The sequence below is a fragment of the Bos javanicus genome, chromosome 7 (assembly GCF_032452875.1).
Source record: "Bos javanicus breed banteng chromosome 7, ARS-OSU_banteng_1.0, whole genome shotgun sequence".
Taxonomy (NCBI): domain Eukaryota; kingdom Metazoa; phylum Chordata; class Mammalia; order Artiodactyla; family Bovidae; genus Bos; species Bos javanicus.
This window is the reverse complement of record NC_083874.1, coordinates 69,899,166-69,923,198: the sequence shown is the minus strand read 5'-3', so window position 1 is coordinate 69,923,198 and position 24,033 is coordinate 69,899,166. Positions and strand designations below refer to the sequence as shown.

The following is a 24,033-nucleotide window of genomic DNA, read 5'->3' as shown; positions in this document are numbered from 1 at the left end:
AAGTCTAGAGATATGTCGTCTCCAGGTCTGTTTCCCCTCATAAAGCACCTACAAAAATGAAATTGACATTCTTCCAAGCTCAGCAAACTTCTTTAGGTGATCAGTTCATCATCTCATCTTACCTGTGGGGTCTGCTGCATGGGAGGGTGGGCAGGGCCACCTGTCAGAATGGGCTTTGTTCAGGAGAAAGCTACCCCACCCCTTGAAACTGATGCACAGATATGAGGGGCGGACAGGGTGGTGAGGGGCCCTGCCTGCCGGAAGAGAGGAAGAATTGTGACAAGCAAAGTCTGTCCTCTCCTAAGCCTGGGAAGAACTACAGAGCCTTCAGTCTCAGCCCTGAGTTCCCATTACAGCTTCACCTCCACTAGGCGCCATTCACCTTAGAAAAACTTCCTGAGAGCATTTCACCTGAGGAAGAAACCCTATGATGTGTCAGTCTGTTCAGATCCTTGTCTTTGCAAGGGGCCTCCACCTTACACCTCCTTCCCTTTAACCCTGACTTATTCTCGGTGAGCAATTAGAGAATCTAAGAGTAATAGTGACTCTTCCTCTGCTTCTGCAGCATAGGTGTGCCATGGAGAGAATTATCTTTAGTTTTCTTTGTCTGGCAAGAACCTAGCTCCCATGCATTTCCTATGGGAAAATAATTGATAATTTCATAGCACAAGGATGTAATTAATATGTGTCCACCCAGTGGTCAGTACCTAAGGTTTCTGAGTGGTAGAAAGAAGTCAGGAGTGCATAGCAGATTCTTCCCATTGTTTCCACTTGGAAACCATTTGCACTTTCATTTGGCATCTCTCTCAACTCTGCTGAAGGGACTGGAGAGTCAGGTTGGGTGAGGTGGAACTCAGAACCAGGGCACCTCCAGCTCTGTCGTCTGGGTCAAAATTCATTTTTGCCCCATAATTCTTTACCACTCTATTCCTCAATTTCCTTATGTGTCAAATGGAGATAGTAATATTTCCTTCTTTGGGGGGTTGCCTTCATCACTTATTTATCACTCAACAAAAAGGTAGCTATGATTATTTGCCAGCTGTGAGAATGAGACTCTGACTTTGGAGAGCTCTCCTAACCAATCTCTGCCACTCAGGAAATCCCAATCTGGGTCAGCAGTGGACTGTATGCTTTATTTTCTTTGCCTCAGTTTCTTCATCTATAAAATGGGGGTAAAATAACATGCAGACATTACCGGGATCACATCAGGATAAAAAAAAGTAATCCCGTGTGTTACATGGTATAGTTTCTGGCGCACGGCTGCCATTCTATAAATACTTACTGAAAAAACAGGAGACAAATTTGGTTTAATGGTTGAGGTCTCTAGCTCCCACGCAGTACTAATTCATAAAGAAAGGAGAGAAACAGGAATATATGGTTGAGTGTTGTGTATTTGCTTTTAAAAACATCTTCACGGTTGCACATCACGTTCAGAAACGTTAAACAAATAGCCCAGGCACGTGTCTCTTCGTCCCTGGTGGCCCGATGGTGAAATTCCCAGCCCTGCTTTCCTGGGTTTGGGAAGAGTAATCAAGGACACAATGGGTTTGTGTGTTAAGGAAACACTCCATAGCTTGCATCCAGCCACTGCACCGTGCGAGAGCTTTGGCCGGAGCCCACCCCAGGAAGCTCCCTCTGTGACTCAGATCAGAGTGGTGTCCTCTTGGCTCTGAATGTGAAGGTGGAGTGAGAGTTCAAGAGCAGGGTCAGGAAGTGGCGGATGGAGCCAGCACGAGGTATTCCTGTGGACCTGGGAGATTTATAGTCCCGCTGTCCATTGTTTGAGGGATGAAAACGGGCTCCGCCTTTCTTAGAATCATGGTCAGTGTTTGTCAAACAGGAGTGTTTCAGTGCGCCATGGACCACACACCTTAAAAAACAAACTCCACTTTATTAAACCCATGTGTTTGTGAATAGACAAAGCTAGATTCATACAACCACCCACATATTCTGTCAAATGAAACTGCTCCAAAGACCAAGCAGACAGCTTTCCATAATAATATGCCTTTGTATGCTGGCTTGCACTTTTTCAAAGAACTTGTACATGCTTTGTTTTATGGGAGCCCCTCTTGTGAGAGAAGTCGGGAAAGCAGACCTCATTCCCATTTACCAAATGAGAAAATGGGAGCAAGTGGGAATCCTTCTCTGTAGATGATTTTTGTCCCCAAAAGCTACCATCAGGGATAGTTGCCATACACACCGATTTAAAATCCTGTCATTATGCAAAGCCCAGGTGTGACTCGGTTTCGTTTCTCATGTGCGTGTGGAGAAGGGCAGGCTGAGGGTTTCCAGCTGCAGCATTCTCTTCTGTCATACAGATGTGCCTACCTCTCTGGATTGGCAGGAGGGAGAGGAACTTTTGACCAACTTTGGGGTGAAAGTTGACTTTTCTTATCATGTGGAGGTGAGGGGGATGGCGACTGTGGTCACTCAGAAGCTCTGAGATGCTGAGATGCAGGAGGCCCTCCAGAAGTACTGAGCAAGGAGCTGGCCGTCTCTGTTTTGAAGGCCAGAGGTGTCCCTGTCCCGTTTCAGTTTGCCAGCTGTCTTCCTGAGTGATCCGTGAGCATCAGTACAGAGGCATCGCGCTTGGCCGGCATTCGCATGTCTGCGGTGAGGCCCAAGGAATCGGTAACATGTACGTCGTGCCCGCAATGTGCCTGGCATGGCTTTATCAAGGTTTCTGAAAAGCATAGCGGTCAGGAGGGGAGACTCAGGTTAGGTGGACATGGATTTTGAAAACCGCCTGCACTGTCTGTGCACGGACTCACCCTTCCCAGACTCCGATTCCTCCTTCGGAAAGCAGCTGCCCCACATTGTGGCTGTTGGGTGTTAATGAGATAATTTATGCAAGGGGCCTCTCGGGCGGATAGCGAGACTTCAGTATATGGGGGCTATTATTCCTGGCAAGATGGGTACACCCCACATCACAGGGTCAGAGTTTCCAGAGGGCTGGCGGTGTGCCTCTCACAGCAAGCACATGGGAAAACTAGGGTTTGCACGCAGGGCCTCGGGCCTCGCTGCATCAGGTTCCCATTTCCCTCCAATTCTGGAAACCCAAGTGATTCTGCCTTGAGGCCACAGGCTTCTCTCTCCTGTCCCTCGCCTAACCTCAGCCCCATCCTACTTAAACATGCACCAGCTTTCTCTCTTTTCCCCGCCCAGAGGGGTTGGCATGGGGACCTGCACAGGGTAAATGTGTCTCTTCTCCAAGAGCCAGTCCCTCTTTTAGAGAAAATAAAGCAGTTTGAGAAAAGTAACAAAGGCGGCATTTGTGTATTTTGCTTTATGGAGCTGAAAATATCTGGTAAATTGATCCAGTGGGAGTAATAAATACACATTACTTTATCTTGTTCTTCATGTCCTATACCCTTGAGCCTTGATAGAACAACACCACTTAATAGACTTAAAAAAGAGTAATTACACTCATTGGTTGTGTGATTTTTCAGCCCTCCCAGCCCTGCCTGACCTTCTAATTTAGCTCACCGTGTCTAACTAATGCATTTATATTCATCTTTTATGAAGCATGTATAGTACAGAGTTGACTTTAGAGCCTTTCTCAAGCTGTCCTCCCCACTTTCCAGTCTGGTGAGCAGGGAGGAGAGTGGGGTGTCTCCATACCTCTGTTCCTATAGATAACACGTGCACACGGCACACAGCATTTTTTTTGTTATCCTTTATGAAACATAATATAAAGTATTTATTACATTTTTTACTTTAAAGCTTTTATACATTCTAGCATTATTTACAGCTAAACACGCAGGCAAAAGATGCAAGTGTTTTTAAAATGATTACTGTTAATGTTTCTGCTTGTCAGAAGTGCTTAAATTTTCCTGCACTTTGTCTAAAAACTTAGTACTGTTGCCTTTTAAGCACAACACATTTAAAAGATCTTGCAAGTCAGATTTGCAAACACTGCTGACAGTTTGTGATGAATGATATTGCAAAATTTGCAAGATGTTTGTCATTTCACGCAGCCGACATATTAAGGAACAGATTAAGAAACACGAAACCCCTACGGAACACAACCATCCCAAACGCAAACCCAAACAAACCTCAACCAAACCTTGAACCCAGAGAGCGCACACACCGGAATCTCTCACCCGGGTTTTCTCTCCCTACTTCCCACTCAGCCAGTGGAACCCAATTGTTCTCACTGCATTTTCTCTCACCATATGGTCTCCTCATTACCATACACTAAGAGTCCATATGGGAAACTTGTGAAATGAACTGTATTCATTTTAACTGCCAGATGAGCAGCCTTTTGCTTTGCAAGCTTAGCTTAAGTCATCTGCTGTCTTCGTGTTGTTATGGCAACAGGGCACCAATAAAAAATTCTAATCTACTGTAAGTGATCACAGTATTTTAAGTGCTTGCCTATAACTGCCCTCAAAGGGGAGGAAGAAGGAGGGGGTTATCTTTGTCCAGGGAGCAAGGGTGGTTCTTCATTCCAGCAGGTGTCAGTAAAGATGCTGGTGAGACAGAGAGTGAGGTCCCGGGCTGGCTGTGGAGTAGGTGCAGTAGATGCTGACGGTAAGGAGGTGGGCTGCTGAGGCATGGATGGTACTGAGGAGGGGCTGTGGACCCTTTGGGCAGGTACAGAGAAAACACTGAATGTTAGAAACCATAGTTCTCTCATTAGAAATAAGACTGCTCGCATGGTGCAGCCCGCCATGAATAAAACTCAAGGTTCTGAACCACAACATAGGCAGCAGATCCTTGGGGTAGCTTCTCATTCACTGGTGTGCAAAAAAATAACAATTCCAGCCTCTTCTTCCTGTACACGGGAATTAGTCATTTCCAACACCATGCTAATTAAGAGTACCTTAAAGTAATGGAAGTAGGCAGCAACATCCTTAAATATAAATCATTTTCACCTCCACAGGCCACATGATATGTTTCATCTCTGTCGCTCTATCTGTATTGAAAGTGAATGTTTATAGTCTCAGTTCATCAGTTCGCATTAGCCTCATGCTGAATATTTAAACACAGAACAATCTGAACACACCATGAAGGAAGACAGTGACTGCACTTTCATTTGGAACAGCAAGGGCTCATCTAATAATAATTTAGTAAATCAGCCATTTAGTGGCTCAGTTGTGCACTGCATTGTGCCAAATATTATTCAGTTCCACTGTACACTTGCAGAATGGAAATTCAGATGCTAGTCACAGGCACTGGTTTTGCTCAATGCAGACACGAGACCCAAAATCACCCGCCCTAAAGATCGGCCGTGTTTAGTGATTTATCATAAATACAGAGCTGGGGCAAAATTAAACTGGAGTCGGCTGTATACCGTGTATTCTAATTATGTTTTTATTGTTTTAGTCTTTATGCAAAGACTATCTGTAATTCAAAACCTGCAGTTGCATCAGTGAAAATACAAATAAGAAATCTTTGCATAACCACATTGCCTGTTAGCAGAAAAGGGGATGACTGAGGGTTTCAGAAGAGGAGAAAGAAAAACCCTATGTCTTTATCTTTTACTCTGTGACACCGGCCCTGCTCTCTAATCCTAATCATTTATTTGTTTTGTTTTTAAGAAACTCTATTAACATTATATCTGGGAACCAAAATGACTCAAAAAAAAAATACAGTAACAAAAACAAGTCATATGGTATATTCACCTCTTAGGAAAAGCATGCTTGGGTTTGATTCCAAAAACCATTTTGTCTCTGCCTTTTCTTGTCAAAAACACAAACTGTGGAATGCAGTTCTTTTTTACCCCTCTCTCCTCTGTCTCTGCCAGAAAACTCACAGGCAAATTCCACTTCCCCATTTTGATAATATGCCCAGTTTAGGGGCTTGGTGTCCCCTCCTACTTATGCTTTTATCAGGGGAGTTTAACCTAGTTTTGTGTGCCCTTAAAATTGTATACACAAGTGTGTGTGTGTGTGAGATGAGTATGCACACACCTGCATCACACATTATTTTTCTGGGGAGGGAGATTGTAGATTCATTAAAAAGGCCATGACTCCCACAGAAGTTTTAATTTTCACTGTGTTACTTTATGTATGTTATCTTTAACTAACCAACTCTGCAATAAGTTATTCTGTCATTATTGAATCATGCCTAATTTAGAGATGAGGAAACTGAGGCTCAGGACAGCTCATGCAGCTGTCGATAGAGATTTTCCATTTCCAGATTTCCTCACCATTAGTCTGTTCAGAGTCTTTCACAGGGTTTTGCAGGCACATAATCCACATTGGCTCTAAGAATGCACATAGTTTGCCCAAATTCTCTGGAAAATAAGGAAGGGTTATCACTGCTATCTCTGCCTCCTGCTCCGTAAGCCTCACTGGCTGTCTACTGAGCTCGAAGCTGGTCTGAGTCCACCGATGAGGAAATGGAGGAAACCGAGGGTTGCGTTTGCAATGCTGAAAGTGGCCGAGCAGGTTTTGAGTCAATGCTTTTGGATTCCAGAGCCTGAATCTCTAAAGCACTGCCTCCTAGAATTAAGAAATGGGAATTGTAAGAAAAAAGGCAGTTTTATAAACCAGATTTTTAGAATTTCGCAAGTTCAGCTAGGGGGAGGAGGAAGGTGGTAGCAGGGTCTGAGGGTAGCTCACAGATGGCTGAGTCAGGGGAAAGAGGCAGCAGGAATTAAAAATACAGTACCAGGAGATAATTCTCTTTCTCTTTAGCCCCCGAGTCATCGCGGCAGGGACTTGTAATAACAGCTACTCCAATAGCCTGTATTCTTGAGCCTCCTTCAAGTCCTTTTTTAGCATGGAGCTCTTGATGGGTGTGTGTGCGCGCATGTGTGTGGGTAACTTTAACCTTCATATCACACCCTGTGTACAGAGGCTTTGAATATAATTACTCATTAGTTCAAGGAGAAGTCACAGGGGAGGCACAAGGGGCTCATTTCTACCCAACACCCTTCTCTTAAAGACCAAAGAAACAGAGACACTAGGAGGTTTCCGGCCATGCTTGCTGTTTTCAGCCTTGAGTAACACTTCAATTAAACACTGGAGTAATAAGAACCAACAGAGCCCCAGCAGTCTTGAGGCAGTGAATTTTAATTGCAGTTATAGTCAGGACCATCTGTAAAGCTTTGGGAATCATCATTTACAGATACCATTCGTCTGGAGGTACATGCAATAACCAATGATGTTCAACAATTTAAGAAGCCAAAACCAACTCTATTTTTGCCTCCCTTAGATATCCTTAAAGTTCAGCGTAGTTCCAGCCTGCATGCATCACTTACTCAAGTTGAACTACACGTACTTGTCCAAAAATATAAATATACACATACATTTGTATACACACACGCCAGACACACATACACAGACATACGCCGACGTACATAAAATGAATCTCTTTGTTTACTCAATGGTCCTCTTACTTTCAAACTAGATATTTATTCTCTCTCACCCTAGGGAAAGGGAAGCCACAGCCAAAAGACAAAGAGAAACACAAGTAGTTAATTTCTGGCTTTCGTGTTTCTAAGAGCCCAGGCCTTGGCAACTTAAAAGAGTTTCAAGGGTAATTTTGACTCTAGGCAGGTTTTGTTTCATGTGCTGACTTTACAACCTAGCCCTGAAAAAGGCACCTCTGTCCACAGCCTTCTCTTTAAGCAGAGACTTTCATCCTGATCAGAAAGTCGATTTCCAAGGCCACTCAGCAGGACCTAACCCAGAGCGTTGGTCTTAAACCAGTACAATGAATCGGAATAAGAAGAGCCAGCCAGAGGTTACCAAGTTCAGCTCTGTACCTCCAAGCAGGTCATATCCACAAGGGTGCAGACACCATTTTTCACTGTATTTGTGGCGGGAAGCACCCCAGGCTCCCATTCACCAATTACCATGACACCATTTAGAAGAGAATGCCACGAGACCAAAAAGAAGCGGGGGAAGCCATTGTCATCACTCTCCTCAGGAATACCTGGTTTCACAATTTATACTTAACTGCTGACACTTGAAAAGTCGAACATTTTGGTAAAATGAATCAAGCTGTAATGTTTCTTTTATGAGATCCCCTTGCAGGAAAGGGAGGTTTGGCACCTCGTGGAGACCAAGCTTAGTTATCCATCATAGTAAAGTCAGCTGTCCTAGCCGGCTTCTCAGAGGTCACGCGATCGAACCAGCAGCTCTTACAACTATATTATTGCTTACAGAACAGTAATTGAGGCACAAGATAAAAATTACCTGGTCTAATAGGCAGCGAACAATTTTCACTCAATAAAATTATAAGCCAAATCATTCATTTCATAACACTCTGGCTAATTTATTTGTTGACCTTTTAATATCCATAGCTCTTCAGTGGTATTAACTGCAACTCAGACAAAATCTCTTGTTCATTTCACTTTCATTGATTTTTTTTTTCCATTGAGGCAATAACAGCTGCCTGAAAACAGCCTTTTTCTTTCCACTGTAAAAGTCAATCATGTAAGTTAGTATGTCTTACGTTGATATAGCTGCGTTAGCTTACAACTGCCTTAATTCCATGTGATTCAGAAGTCTTCTATACCATGCTTCTAACAAACGCAAAGCTTTCTGGTGCACCTTCAGCCACGTGGCACAATGATACCTAACATACGTTTGAGAAGTAAGAGGAGTATCATCTAATCTAAACACAAAATCGGCCTCAAAATTAGAGGATGTTTGGAAGCACCCCTCCCCTTCAAACCTCTACAGTGTCTTTAGAATACTTTTGAAGCCTCTTGTGTGAATAGCAGTAGACCCTTTCAAAATACTTAAATCCTTTGTTTTGAAAATTTCTGCAGATTTTGATTATGGTTTGAATTTTATCTTTCTTTAAAGGCTATGGGCAATGAGTGTGTGTTGGAATGCTCCTTAAGCTTCAACAGGGGCTTCTTATATAGTAAAACGCTCTGAAGTCTTTAGAATGCAGGGTTGTAAAATATAATTGTTACACATTTGGCATTTTATGCCTCCCTAGAAATAACCACTTGCTACGTACACCTCATCTATGTTCCTCCTTTCCATTTCAATTTACTCTAAAGTGGTCCTTAGCCATAATGAGAATGCCCCTTTCAACAGAAACATGTTTAATTATATCCATGCTAAATGTAAGCGACACTTCTCAGTCATAGGGCTTCTGAGTAAAGAGTGTTTAAAGTGTGACACTAAAGGCTTATAATGATCTGTGGTAAGCTCCATTTTGAGAAGTTCATAATACCAGAAAAAATGAAAAATTTAAGGAATGTCTCAGAGGATTGGAAACTAAACAGTGCTCAAGTATTATTTTGGTTTGTTTTATTCTTTCCCTCACCGCCCTCATTATAAGATTTTTTTTTTTTTTTAGGATGCAGAGTCTACTATTGTGGAATTTTCCATTTGGCTGAATAAACATAAAGGAAGTTGGGATAGAAAACTACCCTCCACAGAAATACCTTTCAGTACAACTAGTATTTATTGTGCTGTACATACAGCTCTGTGGGAAATGGGCTGCCAGAAACTTCCAATCAATTTTTCAGCTCTTAGACTTTCCAATTAGTGTCACCCACACTTTCAGAAGCAAGTGGGGAAAGAGCTGGAACTTAAAGGCTAATAAGCTGAATTACACTGTTCAAAATTTGAACCCAGTGTAAACTCCAGAGTGAGGAGGTACATGGAGTCAGTGCTGATTTCATTGATAGGTGCTTATCGACTTTAAATCAGGAGTGATTTTGCCATTCTGATATTTGGACCCACTGTATCTTGAATCCCCTGATAAGGAAAGCAGATTGGTGATAAATGGGTGTCCAGGAAATGTGCAGTGACAGGAAAAGTACTGTACTTCTTTCATAGGAATCACCCAAGTCAACTTGACTTTGATAATTGATGCTTATCATTTAGCTTCTGTTTTCTGCATCCCTCAAAACATTATTTTCTACTTGAGGGAGCATAAAGCCAAGCACAGATTGTCTTCTGAAATTACTGAAGCATCCCTGGGCTTTAATTTTATGAGGGAGTTTCCAGAGTCTCAAAATCTGATTCTGATATTTGAAATTAATGTTGTGTTGGTAAATGGGTACCCATCTGGCTTTATGAGTTGGTCTATATGTGTTCTGAATGGAAGGGAGTTCAGGCCATCTCCCCTGCTCATCTGGGTTTGAATTACTTAAAACATTGAACTGGATTTATAAATGGGCTCAGTATCAGATGGTTAGACACCCTTCCCACTCTCCCTGGGAGGCTGGGTGGGCACAGTGAATATGCACTTATTATGAAGAGCAACACATTTGGGATCAGATGCCGACGATTCACATGGAGGGTGAATAATCCTCAGAGATTTTACTGTCATAAAACAGAAGGAAAGATGAGTTAGCCATGTCTGCATATCAGATATGATATGCCTTGTTCCTGAGAGTATGCAAAAACCTAAGTATTTCTAAGGGTCTAGGAGTACAGTTAATAAAAGGCTAATGTACATCAAGACCAGCCTCATGTTGATAGCAGCCTATAACTTGAGATAATGTCTGTACCCAAGATGATTCATTATATTAGTCACAAAATTAAAGTGTAAGTACAAGCCAGCAGGAGTGAAGGAGCAAATTCACTTAAAAAAATGATATAAAAAACCTCCCCAGACTTGACCTTTGGGAATTTATATATTGGATTAAAAAGTCTAGAGCCAAATGGGGCACCAAATTTAAGTCTTCTACTTTTATAAACTCTGCCAAATATATGACTTGGTCATTTCCTCATGTAAATTAAGCACATACATTTAAAAATCAGTACCTATTTTAGACTCTTCAATAAGAATTTCTCAAGGGCTGTGGTTTGCTGAACACAGTGCTAGGGGCTTGGAGAAGGAGATTAAGACATAGCCATGACCTCAAAGTACCTACAGTCTAGTTGTTGGAGGTTGAAGACTCGCACACGTAAGAGCAGAACAAAATGACCCTACAGAATCTACTTCTGTGTGGCTCTGGGTGGGGCAGTCAGCACTCTCTTTCAGAGGAATGAGAGAGGTTAGAAGCTGGAGTCTCAGTGAAGGTGGAATTAGTTCTGATAGGATAGTGTAAGTATGAAGAGTTCAGGCTCTGATGTGTAACAGGACTGAGCTTGAATCCCTGCTCAGACATTCATTAGCTGTGTGACCTCAGGGCAAGTTGGTGGACCTCTCTGAGTCTGTCTCCTTATCTGCCAAATGGTGATACAGAGCCTCACCATGAGGACCGAATGAGTTAAAAGTCTCCCTTCCAAACACAATAGTTTTCTTTTCCACCACCATCAGTACCACATTCATTACCAGACTCTACAGGATGGGAAGGCATTGCAGATGGACACAGACTGAAGCCAGTGTTCCAGATGAAGTAAGAGCAAACGAGTGATGGTTTGGAGATAGGAGGGGGCCCAGCATGTTCCTTCTAGACTGAGGAGGTCAAGCTAGCCCAGAATAGAGAGCAGTTCTTCAGATGTATAGGGAGAGGAGGTTGAATAAAGAGGGGTGGAGATCTTTTGCAACCTCCTAGGAACCCTGTACCGTAATTCTGGGAAGATAGGGTGCCTTGAAAGGTGCTGGAGAGGAATGTTGGTGTGCGACTACTTGGGCAACAGCAAGTTTAAGAGTTATTTGCTAACTGACTGGGTTGCAACATGGGAAGTAAAGCCGTATCTTCTCACTTTTTTGTAGCCCATTTGCCATTTTTATCATTAAGGTTCCAAAACATAGCAAAACTTAGGACAATTATACTTGACTGTTCCTTGAATCTCTCCAGTGTTTCTACTAATTCTAAACAGATTTAGTATAGCTTATCCATTTTTTCTCTCCAGAATCCCATTCACATAATCATCAATGGTCATAGCAAGGCAGGTAATGACCAGTTTTGATTGTGAAAGGAAATAGGTCAGTAAAAAGTTGTTGTTTTTAAAGAGTAAACATTTTCTATGTCTTTAAGAGAGAATAAGTCCAAACTTATGAAAAGAAAAATAGTCTGACTCAGGATATAGGTTGGAGAATAAGCATTACCTCTATAAGGAGACTCTGGGGCTTTTCAATATTTAGGGTACTAGTATTTGTCTTCTTAATTGCCCAATGGGATATGTATTTTTTTAATCCAAGGATAGGATTAATTATCTTGGAAGAGTCTAATCTCTACCCTCATGTTTTAAACTGCAAGCAGGGAGTCGTTTTAAACATTAAGAAGAGAAGAGAAAATCTCTCTTGACAAATAAATGCTTTGAAAAATTAGATATTAGTACTAGTCAAATGCTCTTTCTTTTCAGAAATATTAAAATTGCATATCAGAATGGAAGGATCCTTATACGATGTCACAAGAAATAAGACTTTAGGAACAGTTTCAGAGACAAAAGATTATATGAAACATCCAGCTCTTCCCCTTATGGGAAATTTCTCTCTCTCTTTTTTTAACATCCCAGGCTCAATCATTTCCTAATGTGAAGTTACAGATTTTTCAAATTACCATATAAAACTGCAAAAAAATTACACTTGTGACCACCGAAGAGATCGCATATACTATCAATTTGATTTTAAAAGGCATATATCTTTTATACTACCTGTCATTTTTATAATGCCTTTTACAAATTTAATCAATACATTTTAACATTCTATATACTTTAAGTGCAATATACAATAAATATTCAAGTTTCATCTTAAACATGCTTTAGCCTTTAAATTGTTAAAACTGCAGTGCCCTTTCAATCTACTTACATAATGTCATAAAATATACATTTCAAGGTAAATGAAGTCAGCTACTTCAATTTAGTCCCTCAAACTGGTAGTAAATGAGAGGTTAACACTATGGTGCCAAACCCATTATTGAGTAAATTTAGCACCTTGGACAGCTCTGTAAAATCTTTATTGCTTTCCTGACCTGCTCGTCATGTTCTGTCTGTGTGTTCAGTGGTTCTCAGCTCTGATTGAAAGGCAATATATTAGATCCCCAACACAAACACGCTTGGGGGCTAGTTCACTGGGAGCCTAATGACATGGAGGTGAGAGCAATTTTCTGGTCACCGAAATCCAAGCACCTTGCAGGTTCGCTGCACTAACTCATAGAGGACCCAGACATTTCCTTTCTCCTTCCCATTTGTAGAAATAACTAATAGAAGCTGAATCACATTGGCCAAGCTGAGCCAAAAGCCGTCTCCCCCTTAAGCCCCAAGTTGATACCACAATGAAGGACACTTTAAAATAGGCAAGATGCTATTTAAGAGAGTCACTTTCAGGACATGACATTGGGTTCACTGTCCTCAAGCCTGCTGGTCTGAAGCAATGCTGGGCTGCTGACCCGACTACAGCAATGTGCCTAGTGGAAAGCGTGTCCTGGCTCCATGGATTGAAGGAGGAGGCAACTCTAGGAAGTGAAGTTCACGTTTCATTTTCAGGGAGTTGAATACTGATGAGAACTCTGGGCATTGAGTAAGGAGAAAAAGAAACAAGTGAATTATGTCATCAAAACCTGTTATCACTAAAAATATCAGTTTAAAATATATATCCTACCCTGATAATTGGAATTTTTCAGGTACAAGAACTTCAAAGATACTGGAGTTTATTGGAACTTGCCTCCTCCCTGGTCCTGTGAAATTAATTAAAATAAGCGCTGCTTGAAATCCTCAATGATACTGTTTCAAGATTGAAGTTCACAAATGCAGGTTCTAACTGCATACACCTCATCTTGCTTTTGACAAACAACAGTCTTGTATTTTTTCCCTAAAATGAGAAGAAAGAAAAATACCTTCTTTGCCAAGCCCAAACACTGACATAAATATTCATTTGAAGAAATAAAGAATATAGACCGAGAGAAGTCAACTTTTAGTATATAAACTAACTTGACCCTGTTTTGTTTTCATCTTTTCTAAGAGCCAGGTAAAGCCGTGAGGTTTTAATGAAAGCAGTGCGGGCTGAATTTGATCTGGGGATAGGGTTTTCTGTGCCCATACCATAGTAAATTATTAACTGCTGCGGTCAGACAGCACTGCAAACAAAAATGTGGTAGGTTATCTTGTAGCTTCCATTAAAAAATAAATTATTTCAGATGGATTGATTCAAACCCCATTGATTATATAATGTTTTCCACTCCTTATCTGAAAAATAACAGAACTGTTTTGTAAATGGGGTATAGCAGCAGCTTAAAGCACGCATAAATGTTTATTGAGAACTGAAAACCCCTCTACCTCATTTTTGAATTTAGGACATTATATATGTCATAAGTAGTTACTGCAGTATGACAACTATTTTATCTTACATTATAGAGAATTTAAAATTGAAAAATGCTAATATGTATCTAAAAGCTTGTCATTTCAAGAGTTGTTCAAGAATTTTTGAAGAGGCTATGGTGACAGCAAAATGAATGTAATTATATCCCTATTTTGTGATCAGTGTCTGCAGTATGTGAAAATTGAACAGTACTGCTTCTCCATGCAGAAATCTATTGTGTAAAACATTTAAAGTTAAACTTCTTCTTGAAACTTTACCCACAGCAAAAAAAAAAGTAAACATATCTTCTTGCAAATCACCTCTGATAATCATACCATGCCTTCATGTTTGGTTCTCTGATAAACCTCCATTTTATATGTATCAAGCTTAGCTTTTCTTTTCACACTGCAGTATAAATGAATCTTCAGAAAATTGGGGCTGAATAAAGGAACAATTTCTTGTGGTTAGAGTGAAAAAAATTACCACCACACATATTTTTGTAGAGTGCCCTATATTATTAGAAACAGGCATGCTAGCTAAATATGGGAGTCCACCTAAATGAAAGTAGACATTTTTTTCTTCAACTGGAGTGAACAGCAGAGCATAACACCTAGGAGGAGGATGAATGAGCAGTTGGGGAAAATGACAAACAACACTGAAATAGCAGAGAATTGCTATAAAAGAAGCAGACTCTGCCAGTCATGACAGTTAGTGCAGAGGGAGCTTCTGGGGGCAGGAGAATTCTTTTGTAAGAACCTCTGACAAAACAGCACATCACCCCCTGATCTCATGACTCTGCCACACAAGGGAGATATACAAGAAGAGGCTAATGCCACATGCTTCTTACTAGCTGAAGACTGATTGGAAATCTCTTGAAAATGACCTGTCTGATAAGGTCATGGTTCCTGGAATAAGCAATTAAGTGCAAAATAAACACATCTTAGGGATTCATAACATGCACCAACTGACATCGATCGTAGTAATCTAGTAAATGACCTTGCAATTGTATTCAGCAATAAACATATGAGTGCTTTATCGTGCTTATGGCAGACTATTGAGTGATGTATTTTATCTTGCAGTACCAATGATGCTCACCTTTTGACTTGATTAAGTGTGTATATGAACAGGGATAAATTGGTGATTTAACACCATTCTGGGGTTCCCCAAACCCACTGCCCTTAAAGCAGTGTGTTGGCAAAGGATGGTGAGAGGGAAAATAGAACATGATCATGTGAAAAGATAATGACATCCTGCCTTCACTCAGAGGACTGTATCTGCTTTTCTCCTTGACAGGAAGTGATACTCAAAAGGGCTGCAGATCTGGTAGAAGCACTCTATGGGATGCCCCACAACAACCAGGTGAGCGCGCTGGGTCTCGAACCTTCCACATTCAGCTGAAGCTCCCAGAGTCCTCGTTAGAATGAAAAAGTGTGAAAATTGTAAAAGTGCTTTCATGAGTTCAGAGTAAAAGTCATTCAGGCCTAACATGTTGCAAAGCCATTCGGTTCCTCTCTCTTCTTTTGTAAATCTTTTATTGCCTTTTCTAGGGAATAATTTTTCTTATGAGAAAAGGTACTTTATTTAAAAGGAATCTCCTGTGGGAATATAGTTCATCATTGAAGAAGAGTTACTGGTGCTCAATTTCGAGAAAATTTAGGAGGAAAAGGGGGGCTTAATTTCTTCTCCTAAAAAGTGTTAACAAGGCCTGAACATTGTCTGCATCTGTTTCATAGAGCAACTCCATGTTTCTGATTCAACTTGCTCAGGAAACTACAAGTCTGAGATAATCCTTCCTTTCTTGTGTTGCTTGAATCAGTTGGTGTCCAAGGGACACAGCCCTACTAATACTTAAGGACACACTTAACACACTAACACTTAAGGACACTTAACCTTCCCTTAACTTCATCCAGGGAGATGAATTTTAGGGCACGTGTGCACACATGTGTGTGAGAGAGTGACCCCAAAGTTTTCTGTGTTACTGGTGGGGAAGGGAAGGCCCCAGGTTGCTGTCCTGTACTGCAAGGTAGTATGGAGGACTGGCTGAGTTAATCAGCTGTCAAGGTCACACAGAGTTATGCAGCCCAGCTTTGTCCTTAGGGAGGTAAGTGTCCTTAAATGAGGTCTTCACCTCTCTAAGCCTCGGGTGGCCCATCTGAGGTATGGGCTTGATGATGATGAGACTGAACACACAGGTTTGTTGAAAAGGTTGCAGCAGTTAGTGCAGTTAATCATGGAAAGCCCTGAGTGCAGCCTGCAGTAAACACTTGGGATGTGGTACTCCCAGGAATGTGACTGGGGCAGTTAAACGGGATGTTCCTGTTACTTTTCAGGAGATTATTCTGAAGAGAGCGGCTGACATTGCAGAGGCTCTGTACAGTGTCCCTCGCAACCACAGCCAGCTCCCGGCACTCACGAACACCTCAGTCCATGCGGGAATGATGGGCGTGAATTCCTTCAGTGGACAACTGGCCGTGAATGTCTCCGAGGCGTCGCAGGCCACCAATCAGGGTCAGGAGCCCTCCCTCGTCCCCACCCCCACCTGGGCTAATTTCCTTGCCCCCTCCCAACCTCAAGCTACCTCTCCCCATTTATTTGACACAAAAGAGTTTATTTAAAAAAAAAATTCCCCCCCCCAAAAAAAAGGGAGATTCCTGGGTCTGTGTGTATCAGATATCATTGTAGACTTTTGGTTCTAGCCATCATGTCTGGCAATCTGGTGGGGGGTAGCTAGACAGGATCCATGAATTTAGCCATCTCTGCATTCGACTTTTCACTGTAAACCATGACTGACAGGTCCCAAAGAGGGCTGGAATTGAAGTTCTGGAGGGGCCAGAGCCTATCATCCTCACCCAGGAGTAGGAACCTGTTACCTCCAGGGTACATCTCTCAGATTGGGATTTATTTCTCTTCCAAAATGGTAATTTATAGGTCCTGCATTGCCACTTCTCACGGGCCCGCTAAGTATTTATGATCTCCTGAGAAATGTGTCTTTCGCTGGCTTCCCATTTTAATCACAGAGCTAGCACCCATGAATCACTCGGCCCCTTCCCTTTGGGATGTGGTGAGGGGGCAAGAGACAGAGACCTCCTTTCCCCCGGCCTCCCAGGCCCACCACCCACCTGAATGCCACCCTCATCCTTGCTTTCGCCCCCACCTCTCAGGTTTCACCCGCAACTCAAGCAGCGTGTCACCACATGGGTATGTGCCGAGCACCACCCCGCAGCAGACCAACTATAACTCGGTCACCACAAGTATGAATGGATACGGCACTGCTGCCATGTCCAATTTGGGCGGCTCCCCCACCTTCCTCAACGGCTCAGCTGCCAACTCACCCTATGCCAGTAAGTAAAGATGTGTGTCCTGTGTTTCTGCACATTTTTTGCTTCAAAACCTGGGCGTTGTGCTGTGTTGGCTCATTGTGCAGGCTCTGCCCTGCCAGGTGTGGACCCAGTGATGCGACCCAAGGCAGCACTGTCTCCAGCAGAAGTCTCTGCCCTCCTTGCTCATCACTGCATCATTGCCTCCTTGCCCTGTCTCTCTAGCAGAGCTTACCTGTAACCAGAGTAGCAATGTGAGGTCATTGTGAGAACCCAAGCTTCCAGTCAGACGGAGCTGGGTCTGACTCTTCAACCAGTCACTGACGTGGCTCTGAGCAGGTTCATCTCCTCTCTAAACCTCAGTTTTCTTATCTGTAAAATGGGGAAGGAACCCACTCTCCCTCCCACACAGTCGCTGTGAGACTTGGATAAAAGAATGCATGTAATAAGCTTGTCCTAATGCTCAGCCCATGGGTGATGCAGTTAGTAAATCTCGGTAATAATCATAATGATAGAATGATAATCTAAAGTGGCGCTAGTAGTTTAGCATGGTAATGACTATCTAAACCTTAAAATCTTCTATTTTTAAAGATATTTACTTAAGTGGCTGCACTGGGTGTTAGCTGTGGCATGTAGGATCCAGTTTCCTGACCAGAGATCGAACGTGGGCCCCCTGCATTGGAAGCCTGTAGTCTTAGCCATTAGGCCACCAGGGAAGTCCCTCTCCTTTATTCTTTTAATGTTTAGATGTTTTTCCCCTTTGTGTTTAATATGTACAAAGAAAAACCAAACATTCAAACCAAAAAACACAGTTTATTTTTCCCAAAAATTTGGCATGATGAAAAAACATATACAAGAAATTGTTCTTTTGTGCATTGTCCCTGTCTTAAAGAAGCTGAGGTTAAAGGATTTTTTTTTTTTTTAATGCAGTGTTTCAATTGCATCTAAAGAACCTCAGGGAACTGGCATCTTTACATACAAAACATCATGAGCTGTGTCTCCACTGTCTCTTGATTGCCCTCTGAGGATTTTTACATAGAAAACCAAGTTCATCTTGGACAGTGTGGGTGGCTCTTCTGGTGTATAATAATTCTAAGCTCTTAGAATTTTGTGAGCTGATAGAAACTGTGTTGTTACATGAAAGGATGGTATAATTTTTTTAAAAATGAGAGTCTCAGCTAAAAGTACTGAAAATGATGCTTTCTCTGAGAGAGGAAATGCAGTGTGTGCTAGGCTGTTGAAAGAGGAAAGATCATTCTTGGCCTTTGCAAGAAGTTAACTTCTGAAAGTAATACTTAGCGCCATTCACCTTTCAGCTGAATTTGAGGCTCAGTGTGAGCTAAACCTCTGGATTTCTTTATTTCTACTTGATCTGTTTGGAATCAGCAGCTTGTTGCACATTTAAAATTCTCCCCAAATAATCTGCATATATTACATCTGTCTGCTGAAGCATCAATGTTTGGGGCCAGTTTCACGGTAGATTTTGATTCATCAAAAGATTGTTTCTTACAAATCTACCATTTCAGTGTTCCCGTTTCAATCAGAAAAGGTTTCAATCATGACCTGAAAATTAAAAGGTGGCATTCTTAATTAAATCAATAACCTAATTGCTATATGGTAGCAATTCAATTTAGGGCCTTGGATTGCTCTGTCTTCGTAAGCCTGTGCAGACACCCAGCGACCTGAGCCTGAGATTGCATCTGTCAGACTGTGAAACTTCCAACATTTAATTTCCATTAATTGATTTTCTCAGTGCTCACAAATATAGTATTAAATTCTCAAATAGGCTCTCAGATGGGACGGTTTTATCTGCATAAATGCAAATAAAACAATAAACAAAAAAGCCCAGCTGATTTGAATTTTTGCCTCCACAATATTTAATTATTCATAAACCACTCATGTTGAAAAATTCCAAACAGAATAAGAAATAAAATAAGACATTTCCACTGGTGAACACCCTTTCTGGTGTGGTGGCTGATAACTAATAATGTTATAACAAATGGAACTGCTTGACTATATTTCACCCCTTCCTCTGTTAAGGCCCCCCTCAAACACCCCACCTCTAAATACACATAATGATCGCATTTGCCAACGAGATTAATTGCCTTCCTCAGTGAACCAGCAGGATTTCAAGTCTACGAATATTTAAAAATCAAACCTCCAGTGCGGGAGTTTTGCAATTTAAATGGGTGTTATTATTGAGCGCATTTTCACATTTACAAATCCTAAGAGATGTATAAAAATGCTGGTCTCATTAAAAGAAAAGTAGAGTTTAGAAAATGTTTGTGAAAATCCTGAGGATGGCGGCTCCCTGTTCTGCTCCATAAAACATCCAGTGCGTTTGGGTTGTGTAGTGCTGAAGGCTGATTAGAAGAGGTCATTTCCCCCCATGGCAACTGCTGTCTGTGACTGACTTGATAAGCTCTTCCCTAAGTTTCCAAAGCCAGGAGGTTGAGGGGGAGGCCACTTACTCAGGGATCTGGACTGTGGTATGCTCCTGGGAAGGGGCCTGTCCCCTTGTGATCTGTTTCCTTTGCAGGGTAGCCCTGCACTGGGGTGTGGTTCCCTAACTCACCTTTCAGTTCACTCACCGGGGCAAGTCACTGGACTGTTTTCTGAGTCTCAACTCACTTGGTTTGCTCAGGTGTAAAAAGGATGTAATAGGTCCCAACCTAAGCTTGCTTGGCTACTGACATAGATGCAAAAGATGTGACGATTCCTGCAGGTGACAAGGCAATATAGAATGTTTATTACATAATGTGGAAAATAATACAGTGAGGAGGAGGTACCTAGAATTTGAATTAAGTGCCTGAAAAATCATCGGACAGGACTCATACTTTTCCCTGGGGTACAGAGGAAATGGAAGGTGGGTGTGTGATGGCCCTAAGTCCTGAGTGTAGAGGGCTTTCGTGTGTACAATATCCGTTTCCTAAAGTGACCTGAGATGACTAGCAACTAGTGAAAGATGAAAAGGCCAGGTGGAGAGGACCTGCATCACTCACACTCTTTCATATCCCCCAAGCAGCTAGGTTGTCTCTCTCTCTCTGAGTCACCAGAGATCTCCTGTCATTGATAATCCACGTCCCCACCACTCCCAGACTGTGAGTATTTACATAAAGCTCCGATCCTGCTGCTTATTAGCTCACATGCATGCATCTCTGTACAGTTCTGCAGGCGGTAGAAAGGATTTGGAACTTTGACTTGTAGTCCCTCAGTAGTCACTCAGAAAGCACGTGGTGGATTATTTATCCATCTGGCCTCCTACCTACCTCTATCTATCTGTGTTGTGGAACATGGACACACAGTCATATCCTTCAAGAGGGCTTCTTCCCAGGTGGCTCAGTGGTAAAGACTTCACCTGCCAATGCAGGAGACTCAAAATTCCAGTTCAGTCGCTGTGTGGGGAAGATCCCCTGGAGGAAGAAATGGCCTGTTCTTGCCTGGGAAATCCCCATGGGCAGAGGAGCCTGGTAGGCTACAGTCCATGGGGTCCTGAAGAGTCAGACATGACTGGCACACATACACATACATTTCAGGAAGCTGTAGTAGCTTCATGGGGAGACATCACACACACACACCACCATCCATTCATCAGTGCCTTAAATTAGAATCCTGGAATTGCCTCCAACTCACTCTTCTTCCTCATACGTCTCCTTCCGCTAGTGACCACACCCTCTCAGTCTGGCCACCTCCTGTCTCTTGTATCCCAGACCCTTTGCTACAACCTCAGTATAGGCCCTACCTGAAATACTTCCTTTGGCACCTCCTCCATGAAACCTTCTTTGGTTTCCCTTCCCCGACTCCCCAGAGTGGGCCATACTTACTGTTAAAGCTATTATGTGATACTATTCCCTTGGTAAGAACACTCTTGCCTCCTGACCTGAGATGCTCTAGCATACTGCCTGGCACATAGTTGGCCTACAATAAACACACAAAAGATCACAGTCACCACCAACAAAAGGAAACACGTGCCAGGTACCAAACGATGAAATCTGACAAGACCCTGAGAGTTCAGGGAAGGCTCGTGCTAGAAGGGTGGCCTGAGCAGGGTGGGCGTCAGGGTGGGAGCTGAGAGGCTGTGTGTCAGGATGCCAGGAGAAGCGCTGATTTTTCTTTTCCCCTTGCCCCTTAGTCGTGCCATCTAGCCCCACCATGGCCTCCTCCACAAGCCTCCCCTCCAATTGCAGCAGCTCCTCCGGCATCTTCTCCTTCTCACCAGCCAACATGGTCTCAGCCGTGAAACAGAAGAGTGCTTTTGCGCCTGTCGTCAGACCCCAGACCTCCCCACCTCCCACCTGCACCAGCACCAACGGGAACAGTCTGCAAGGTAAGCCCCAGGCCCCACCTGGGGCCAACCAGATGCCCCGACTCACCTTCCCAGGGCCTGCAGCAGACGCGCTGCTGCTCAGGGCTCGCTCGGCCTTGGGCTTGCCTGCCCCTGTCTGCCCTCAGCTCTTCTGTTCCTGAGTGTTCGCCCTTGTTGGACCTGGCCCCAGGCCCCCATATCCCTCCTCTGCTGGAGTTGCCTGTGCAGTTCTTCCAACTCCAGCAGTTCTGCTCAGGCCCTAGATTTCCTTGAGAAACACCGTCACCACTTACTAATGTCGTCGTTTCTCTTTCCTCTCTCGTTCTCTGTGGTCGCCATAATCAGATCAGTCTTTTGTGGACTCTAGCAAGTTCTCCACTGCAGGGTCTCTCCCGGGACTGGCCTTCTCCTGAAGTAGGTTCCCTTCCTGTTGCCTGTGTCAGCATGAACACGTGTGGGGCTGATCATGGGGAGGGGGTGTGACAGCCCAGTCAGGGCCCTGAGGTTACAACATCTTAGACCAAACACCCAAGGCTTACTACTGCTGGGAACCAGAAAGCCCAAAGTGCCCCTGGAGGACCCTGGTCCATATTAAAACTGTTTGATTTCCTCCCCCTCATAGAATCTGGAAAAGAAGAGTCACAAAGATTTTAGGGGACCTTTCTATTCATTGAGAAAAAAGGAACCTTTAAAACGGGTCTACCGCTTCTTACCTTCTCCTTAAGTGCCGGCACTGAGTTGGGGTATTGAGCTGCATGGCCTCTTTCCTTTCCCACAGTGCGACTGTGGGATCAGTACTCATATTTTACAGACAAGAAAGCAAAAGACTAGTGAGGTTAGGGAATGGCTTGACTTGGAGACAATGGTATGTTGCAGAGGCTGGCTTCAAACTCAGAGCAGGAGATAGAACTTTTGAGCCTATCTTCCAAGCACTATGCTACTCAGAGTGGGTAAACAGGATGCATCCAGGATTCCTAAGGCAGCTGGCAGGGAAGTAAGATCAATAAAATCATCAGTTGCCATTCTTTGAGCACTGACCAGTGCTAAGTACTGTGCCTGCTTTATCTTATTTAATCCTCACAACTTCCTGATGAAACACAAGGACCGTTATGGTCTCCATTGAACAGAGGGTAAAACTCAGGCATCAGGAGAGTAAACACCTGCCCAGAGGCACAGGCAAAAACAGAGGGGATAAAAATAAACCCTCAGGATCTGTGCCCCAACCCAGTGCCCCACAGAACCTGCCTTTCAGTGTCCAGCATGCCCATCTTCACTGACAGAGCTCAGCCGTTGGGTCGAGAGCGCTCAAGAAGGCAGTCTTGTTTCTCATTGTCTATTTATACGTCCAGACAAGTACTTTGTACTGATGTAAACTTACATCCATTCTCTCGAAGACTCCATAAGGGCAGTACTATTCCTATTATATAGATGGGAAAACGAAGGCCCAGTTTGCTCAGGGTCACGTATCTAGTAATGATGGTGCCAAAACCGAACCCCCTCTGTGTGTCTCCTAAACCCGAGCTCCTCCTGCCTGCGCCTTTCTGACTCCAGAAGGGCTCTGCTGAGCACTGGCCAGTCTGTCCAGCACAGGTGAGGTGAGTGCCCATGCCCATCCCTGAAACATCCCCCAGCAAAGCCATCTTAGAGGGAAGAGGAAGATACTCAGACTCTGGAATGACATTTCAGGCAATATTGTTTGTGATAGAAAATGCTCAACCCCACAAAAGGGGAGCCACCCATTCATGCAAGTATCTTTTTCAGCTAAAAATAATGCTCTGTCACCCTGACTACATCTCCAGCTGGCAAACTGAGGATGTAATGCCTAAGTGAACATAACTTATAATGGGTTTAAATAAGGATAAAAACGTATGGAAAGCAGAAATCTGCCATTCCCAAGCTGCCAATCATAGCCCTTGTTAAATGTAGACTTGACGTCAGAAAGGAGGTGTAATGGGGTTTGTAATCAGCTGTGGAGAGGGTGGCATGTGAGAAGAAAAGGCCCATGGCTCTTCGAGGGTCCGTGACTGAAGTGGGCAGCCCTTCGGTGAGGCCAAAGGTCTTTTCATGCTGTGTGGATCAAGGAGGAAACAGGAAGGGTCTGAAAGGAGGAACTCAGCCCCAATTTTAGAACCTCCTGGATTAAGGGAACTTCCGGTGGTGTAAGGTGTGTGTATGTGTGTGTGTATACTTAAGTAATGATGAGATGGCATCAAGACAGGGCCACATAGAAGGTGTGTACATTTGTCACCCCTAGAGCGTTTCTAACCCAGTCTGCACAGATCCCCAAAGTACAGAGCC

At 43.1% G+C, this 24,033-nt stretch overlaps 1 protein-coding gene across 10 annotated transcripts in view; it reads left to right on the top strand.

Moving 5' to 3' along the window:
* Positions 1-24,033, top strand: part of EBF1 (EBF transcription factor 1) — a 427,899-nt gene that overhangs the window by 395,591 nt on the left and 8,275 nt on the right. For 7 of the 10 annotated variants that reach the window (XM_061424217.1, XM_061424216.1, XM_061424214.1 and 4 more), the window contains 4 exons: positions 15,406-15,471; positions 16,443-16,620; positions 17,274-17,453; positions 21,562-21,756. In XM_061424217.1, the coding sequence (XP_061280201.1) occupies positions 15,406-15,471; positions 16,443-16,620; positions 17,274-17,453; positions 21,562-21,756 (619 nt within the window). Of the gene's footprint in view, positions 1-15,405; positions 15,472-16,442; positions 16,621-17,273; positions 17,454-21,561; positions 21,757-22,080; positions 22,621-24,033 lie in introns of those variants that run through there. The other 3 variants (XM_061424224.1, XM_061424223.1, XM_061424222.1) reach the window with 1 other exon arrangement.